The sequence below is a fragment of the Ostrea edulis genome, chromosome 5, assembly GCF_947568905.1.
Source record: "Ostrea edulis chromosome 5, xbOstEdul1.1, whole genome shotgun sequence".
NCBI lineage: Eukaryota > Metazoa > Mollusca > Bivalvia > Ostreida > Ostreidae > Ostrea > Ostrea edulis.
The window spans coordinates 78,814,228-78,822,744 of NC_079168.1; the positions used below are offsets into that span (position 1 = coordinate 78,814,228).

The 8,517-nt window shown below is 36.5% G+C and overlaps 1 protein-coding gene across 1 annotated transcript; it reads left to right on the forward strand.

Annotated features, from left to right (window-relative positions):
• The first annotated feature begins 329 nt into the window (after positions 1 to 329).
• Positions 330 to 6,003, forward strand: LOC125652857 (ATP-dependent RNA helicase A-like). Its single transcript, XM_048882298.2, has 3 exons — positions 330 to 843; positions 964 to 1,325; positions 5,932 to 6,003. The coding sequence occupies exons 1-2, from the start codon at positions 330 to 332 to the stop codon at positions 1,314 to 1,316; spliced, it is 867 nt and encodes a 288-aa protein (XP_048738255.2). The 3' UTR covers positions 1,317 to 1,325; positions 5,932 to 6,003.
• Positions 6,004 to 8,517: the final 2,514 nt, after the last annotated feature.

Below are 8,517 nucleotides of genomic sequence, written 5' to 3' on the forward strand. Positions count from 1 at the left end.
GAGGTCATATGATCAAAGATCAAGGGTCAATCCACCCTGGACATAGGAAGATATTGAAGCTCAATATCTTGAATTGTTTTGGCACTACTATCAATTAAATACGTGTGTATAGCCCTTTTCAATTTTGCACCACGGAGGTCATACATGTTTCTGAAAGATTTCTTGTTTCTTTATCTAATGCGAGACATGATTATACAAAGTGTTTAATTTGAGACACATAATAAAATTGGTATACAAGGTATCTGTACATGTAGCTTGTATGGAATTCCATACCTAATTTCTGTAATATATATCGTGTGCATGTATGTAATATTTCTCCAACAGACACCATGAAGTCCGCTCTGACCATCACTTTGGCCTCTTTACTGCTGGCAAGCTGCTACGCTCAGTTCTCCAGGAGACCATTCGGTACCTTCAGATTTGGTGATGATGATTTTTTTGATGACGGAATCTTTGACGACGATTTCTTTGATGATGGATTCTACGATGATGATTTTTATGATGACGACGGGTTTGGTTTCCTTGTCGGTAGGCCATTTTTAAGACGTGGATTCGGTGGTATGGGAGGCGGATTCAGTGGTATGGGAGGCGGATTCAGTGGTATGGGAGCCGGATTCGGTGGTATGGGAAGCGGATTCAGTGGTATGGGAGGCGGATTCGGTGGGATAAGTGGCAGTTTTGGAGCCAGTGTTGGAACCAGTGGTATCGGTGGAATGGTCGGTACTAACATAGGAGGAACCGGATACGGAAAGAAACACTACAGCGGATACGGAAAGAAGCGCATCCCGAAGAAAATGTCTGGATATGGAAAATCCACTGGTATCGCTGTTCCAATGGCTTTAGGTACATTTCGAATTTCAAAAATTGTTATCATCACTATACGTGCATTTCTTTTCCATGAATATCAAGCATATTTGATGGTTTTGTTTTGATTAAAATTTCATTTTTTTCTCAACCTTTAAGGATACCAATCCTTGGGATACCAACCTTCACAGACTTATTATGCTGGGGCCTCAAGCTATCCACAGGGAGGATATGCTGGGGCCTCAAGCTATCCACAGGGAGGATATGCTGGGGCCTCAAGCTATCCACAGGGAGGATACGCGGGGACCTCAAGCTATCTACAGGGAGGATATACCGGAACCTCAGGCTATCCACAGGGAGGATACACCGGAACCTCAGGCTATCTACAGGGAGGATACACCGGAACCTCAGACTATCTACAGGGAGGATACACCAGCGCTACTCCATACTTTACTTCATCAGCCGGTGGCCAATACCCCAACTACTACGGAACAAGTGGTGCTTTGTACTAAATATTCTAGGTAATGTCCTGCTTACACTGTATGCATTAAATATCCGAGATAGCGCCATACTCATGCGTTGAATATATAAAGTAAGGTTATGCATTTCATATCGTAGGTGAAAGAATAGTGATCAATCTCATAACTCCTATAAGCAATACAACATACATCGTCGGAAACCCACGGTCGGTTGCTCTATTCGTTTACCTACCGTGGGTCACAAGGCCGATATTTTCGCATAACTCATTAAAATGCGTGATCTTACGTGACCTATCGAGGACCAATGGGAATCGCTGTAAATATTCCCGGTACTCAAAGTGTCAGCTGTAATGACGGCGCACATGAAAGTGTGTGTTTTGTTGTGCCACTATCAAATATATAAAGATGAAAACTCCAGAATTGGCACCCAAAATGGCTGATTATTTTAACTAATACTTCACTTTCACATGTGCCCCCCTCCCTTTCGGAAATTCTGGATCCTCCTCTGGTATGTTTATTATCATCACTGCTTCTGGCACGTGTTAAAAAACACATTGCTCCCGTATGATGGAACTAAGAAATCGTGCTGAACTTGTAGACCTGCACATAAACTCGTACGCAGTACGATAGTAAACGCTTGGTAACACAGGCTTTTCCCTCCCCTGTCTTTATAGACACAAATACATTCTCCGCTTCAATAATGCAGATAAAGCATCTCGCTGAAAGTTTTGTAACTTGTTCAACTTAAATGTAGTCAAAATCTTGGCTTCGAAAGTATGGTTTTCTATGCTACCGAGGACTGGGAATAAGGGGCTTTTTCATTGGTTGAATATCGCAATAAGGAATGGTAAAGCGACCAATCGCATATAGAAGCCGAGACGCACCTTCCAGCGAAAGGTAAACGAATAGAGCGACCGACCGTGGGTTTCCGACGATGTACAAAATAGAGAGTTGGGCAAAGTAGGTAAAGTTCTTAGTTTGCGTTAAATAGCCCAAGATAATCACTTAAAGAAACCAACGTAATGAAAACAAGAAAAGTCATTGACACAAGCGTCAAATTCGGTCGCAACTTTTTGTTTACCATAAAAGCTATGTAAAGCAAACCATTTATAAATCTCCATGTTTTTACATGGAACCTTATTCCTGCCTCATTCTGGCAGGTTAAGAGTATCGGATTTCACTGCAATGGATACTTATATCATTGTATTGAGTAGATTTCGTCTCTACAGAAATGAAAATAACTCATATGTAGAATGCTGATTGATTGATGTTTTCCGCCACACTCAACAATTTTTCAGTTATCTGGTGGCGCCCAGTTTTTATTGGTGGAAGAGAGAACCCAGATACAATGTACCTGGGAAGAGACCACCGACCTTCCGAAAGTAAACTGGGAAACTTTCTCACTTACCGGCGCGAGCGGGATTCGAACCCGCGCCGACAAAGGTGAAAGGCCGTGTGACTTTGAGCGCGGTGCTCTAACAACTCAGCCACGGAGGCCCTCCTATGTAGAATGTATTTAATTATGGGATATAGCATATATTAACACCTTTTTTCAGAAATAAAACTGTGCTTTGCATTAGCCCTCTGTAAGTAGATAATAAACGTAAAATAGTTTTTCAAAGACATAATATAAGTAGTTGTATTACATCAATATTGACACATTACAGTACACAGATATAACATGTTTTATAAGTTCCAAAAGCTTGAAGAAGTAATGAAACTTGCACAAAAAGTGAAAAATAAACAATTTGCCCAACCATGGCTAGAGAAATGGTAAAATCACACTAAAAATCTAATCACCACTTGTGCTTTGGCTAGAGACCAACAAAAGTAAATATATGAATAAATTCAATACGAATACCCCCATGACACATAAATGTATAAATATTTACCATGTTTATATCATATGACTATTGTTTAAAAAAAGGAATGCATGAATATTTAAAAACAAATGAATAAAACAAAGGCACATGTATAATAAGGAAAACAAAAACTCTGAACGAAGCAAGCGTCAATTGGTAATCATTAAAATCATTTTACAGGCATGAAAGATTTCCATTATATACAACAAATATTGTAAGAGTCAGATACAAAATGTTATTATCGGGCGCCAGGAGACGGGTGTTTATATGTGGTGGATTTTAAAACAACGACTGTGATTTACTGCGGGCCTACATTATGAAATAATAAACTTAATTATATATATCCAAAGCCATCATCATTTGATTATTTCATTGAATTGAAATACAGTTTTTACATATACCTAATCACGATTTTTTGATAATTAACAATACTAATTTTCATTGTCCGGGATCTGTTAATTTGTACTATTTATTTTTGCTTTGAAAACAACAATTATTTCATGTAATCCGAGTTTGTAGTACTTACTTTCTCTTTGTTGTACCGTTTATTTTGTTCTTGCTGATTCACTATTTCCCCCCAAAATTTTGTTTTTCACTTTTAATGATCAAAATCTATCGTCTAATGTGTTTAAAAGATTTCACATAAAAATTGATGTTATACATTATCAAAGAAGCCCATTTTAGAGAGTTTATTTGTTTTGTAAACAAAGATTGCGGTGTTATTGTTTACAAAATTTTCAAAAGAAATGGATATCGATCTAAGTTTATTATATCTTTCACATTTCAAGCATTCTTTGGGTAAAATGTGTCATCTAAAAGTTAAAATTTATGAGTATGCAAAATTGAGATGCTTCATATTACAAAATTAATATTTCACTGGTTTGTTTGTATACATGAAAAGACTTGAGTCTTTGTTTACATAACACAGAATGGCTGAAATTTAAGGTTAAAATATTTCTTTTATTCTTGCGTTCAGAAGGTCAAAATTTTGACTGTCAACATTAAATCAGTTACATTTTTAATGTTTACCATCAAAAATGAAAAATATTTTTTTCAAAAATCGTGAACCCAGTCCCTTTAAAAATTGAAATAACTATTTTCTTATATAGTTAAATACAGATACATTACAGTATTTTGAAATCTAAGCTACTTAATACAATGAAATATTATCTAAAGTGTGTACAATACCTTTAGTTTGCAAGAATGAACTATAGTGAAGGACTCATGCAGGAGAGAATAAAATAATCTTCGATATAAAAACATAAAGGTTTCTAAATGGTTTGCTTTATGGTTATTATAGTTAACAGGGGATGCTTACTCCTGGGCATTTAAAGTTAATCCCATCTCTGATATTTCCAGGTATTCGTGTTTGCCCTACTCTCTGACTCAATTTCATATTCATTGTGGTATTTATGAGATTGATCACAGTTCCTTTTCTGATAGTTACCAAGTAGTTGCGGCCGAATTTGACGCTTGCGTCAATAAATTTTCTCGTATGTGTCTTTGATAGAAAGCAAGAAAGAAAACCTTAGTTCTTTTTGGCAAATTATTATGTATACCGATCCCGATTACAATAACTCTAAAATTTAGATTGATTGATTGTATCTTGTTTAACGTCTCTTTCAAGAAATTTTCACTCATATGGAAACGTCACTAATACCAATGAAGGGCTTCAAATTCAGGCCTTTGCTCGGCGCTTACGGCCATTGAGCAGTAAGAGTTCTTTAGCGTGCCACACCTACTGTGACACGGGACATCCGTTTTTAAGGTCACACCTGATGCCGAGAGTTTGGCGATGGAACTGTCACTACCTGTTTTAACGACTAAGGTCTGTCGCGGACCGGTATTCCAACCCCGGCCTTCCGCATGCGAGGCGAATGCTCTAACCTCTAGACCACCGCGGCGGTCTAAAATTTAAATTCGCAGGAAAAAAAATCGGTTATATTTATCAAAGTCGTGATTAAATATATGTCCACACATCTATTGTTATTCAATTTGTTAAAATAATCAAATAATGATGATGGCTTTGGATATACATTATCAAGTTTATTACTCTATAATGTGCTGATGTAGGCCCGAAGTTTATTACGAACCATAACATACTACCGAACCGTCGGACTATCGGAATACTGGGCGGTCACCGTAATGGCCCGCCCCCTCGCGGCCGATAAGAAAAAGGACAATCTCTTATTAGTTTAAAGAAATCCATAAAATTGAGTCTTTCGATGCGAAAATAAATAATACGAGTTAAGAGATTCTGTACAGTGAAAGTTAGATTCGCGGAAAAAATATGTTATTTATCAAAATGATTAGATTTAGGCCTATGTAACTACCTTAATTTGATTAAGAGAATGATTGATTAAAAATAATAGCTTTTGATTGATTGATTGTATCTTGCTTAACGTCTCACTCGAGAATTTTTCACTCAAATTGAGACATCACCAAGACCGGTGAAGGGTTTCAAATTTAGGCCTATGCTCGGCGTTTACGGCCATTGAGCAGGGAGGGGTCTTTATCGTGCCACACCTGCTGTGACACGGGACCTCGGTTTTTGCGTTCTCAACCGAAGGACCGCCCCATTTAGTCGCCTCTTACGACAAGCAAGGGGATACTGAGGATCTATTCTAACCCGGATCCTCACAGGACTAATGGCTTTTGATATCTATAAGTAAGTTTATCATTTTATAATGCAGACATACAGTTAATCACGACCCTCTTTCTTAATCGACCGCCATCTGGCGGCCAATTAACAAAGATTTCCAAAATTTCTTTTCCGTTTTTTACAGGTTGTTTTTACTGCTGCCTTGTTTTGCGTTTATTGTGATCTAGGAAAACATTGAATAAAAACTTTGAATTAATTTTGGATTCTATATTTTCGGTATGCATTGAAAGAAATTGCGTATTTTGCAGCTTCCACGAAATGTATAAGGTGGATGTCATGAAATGAAGACCTAATCCAAGTATGAAAAAATGATTGAATAAGTAGATATAATAAACAAGAGATACGAACGTCTTTGAAGTATACTGAGCACTGTTAAAATCTCTAACTCAAATACTGATTGATTGATTGAATATTGTTTAACGTCCCTCTTTCCACTCATATGGAGACGTCACCACTGCCGGTGAAGAGCTGCAAAATTTAGGCCTATTCTCGGCGCTTACGGCCTTTGAGCAGGGAGGGGTCTTTATCGTGCCACACCTGCTATGACACGGTATCTCGGTTTTTGCGGCCTCATTCGAAGGATCGCACCATTTAATCGCCTCTTACGAAAAGCAAGGGGTACTGAGGACCTATTCTAACCCGGATCTCCACCATCCTCGCTAGCCAAGGGTTTACTCTCCGCTACCCTTGGCTAGCGAAGATGGATCCCCACGGGATCACTCAAATACTGAAAACCGGAAGTTGTCTGATCTTAAAAGGGAACACATATCTTTTTTGTATGTCCGTCTGTTAATCTGTTTTTCTGCAAAAAGAAAAATGCCCAGGCCACAACTTTTTAAAAGACGGCGATATGGCTTTTATAATTCATTTGTGTCTTCATCGTGACAAGACCTTTCTTTAGGTAGCAAAAAGTTCCACCTCATGACCTTAGAGTTTGATCTATCTAAAAAAAACTTTAACCTTGGCCACGACTTTTGAATGCTTAGTGATAGGGTTTTATTTTTCACAGTCATGTGCATTCCTTATGACAAGATCTTTCTTTGGTACCATAATTTCTTTGCTGCCATGAGGGGCATCAGTGTTTCACAAACACATATTCACCGTGTACAAGCCCACATTTGGGGGTGTGGAATAGTGACCTTAGGGGGTACGGAATTCGAAGCGTGTTTTACTAGATAAGTTGACATATTTAGCTTGGTTACAGCTATAGAGATAAAACTAGTCTTATATTAACATACGACGGAACACAGTGATATTCCCGCTTACTCTTACTCGTTTCTCGCCTTCCAATTTGTGCTAGAAATAGGTGAACACTTCAACAATATTCGGCAACCACACGTAAGAATGCAAATTTGATCGATATTTTGGTGAAATTTTCAATTATGCTGCCACCCCACATAATATAACTAATACGCATTGTTTCTGCACATAACGCTGTAGCAGATACTTCCATGATTTCCGAAATTTCACGTCAAATAAACGGTGAAAACTTCAATTTTAGTGTGTGTCACTAGGGGGTACAGCTTTCAGTGGAGGTAGGGGGCAATGAACCAATCTCTAAGTTATTGGTTATTAAGGAAATATAGATTATTTCCAAAAATACACATGGATTACAGCAATGAATTTATTCAGACGTTATACCTATGTTTTCTTTTACATTCTTTTAAATTACCACACCTAAAAGTTTCTTATACAAAAACGCTATTTTTTAAATATTTTTTTTAAAAATAATTTATTCTTTTTCCATATTCACATAATCATCAGTAATAGTAATGAAGATACATATTAATCATTTTATACATTCTCACACCATCTCACACTCTTTCACACTACTAGTTCAGCATTATTGGTTGAATACTTCTTATTCTAGGTTACAGATCAAAAATAATTTTCCAGTTTTCCCAAAGTCTGTCAAATTTCACAACTTCACATGATTTAATTGCTATAAATTTTTCAACTTTGTATTTGAAAGAAAGATAATGTATCAGCCCAGTAATATAAGGAATTTTGTTTTGAACAATTGAAAATATATTGTTTGGTATACAGCATTATGAAATTAACAACTTTATTACACAAACTGAGAGGCGTTTCACCAAAAATAACATTACTGACATTGAAACCTATTCTTTTTGATGTTTTTCTGAAAATATGCATACTAAGATTATTCCAAAAGTGCTAAAGTATAAGAACAAGACATAAACATATGTTGCATTGTTTCTACATTTTCTTTACAAAACGAACAGTCATCTGAAATTATACTGATTTTCTTGAGGTAATATTTCATAGGAAGAAGCTTGTAAAGAATTCGGTACTGCAACCACTGAACTTGGGTATCAATACTTGTTTTAAAACAAACTTTAAACAGCTCTTTGACATAAACATTGCCTTCTAAATGTACAGATAATTCAGTGTTCCATTTTTGAATTGATTTGGGTATGAGATCATTACTATTTATCATATCATATAACACTTTGGAACATTTATCATTCGACAGTATAAATTTAAAGTAAAAAGGAATAAATGGTGTACAATTTTTTTTAAACATCTGATCTCTTAACAGACAAAGTCTTTAAAAACTTAGATATAGTACTGGTAATACTGTTGTATTGCATTGTACATACATTTGCTAGTCTAAATTTTTGTGAAAAATCTTGTAATAAAAAATTTCCATCTTCATCTAAAAAGTCTCCAATTATTTTCACACCATGTT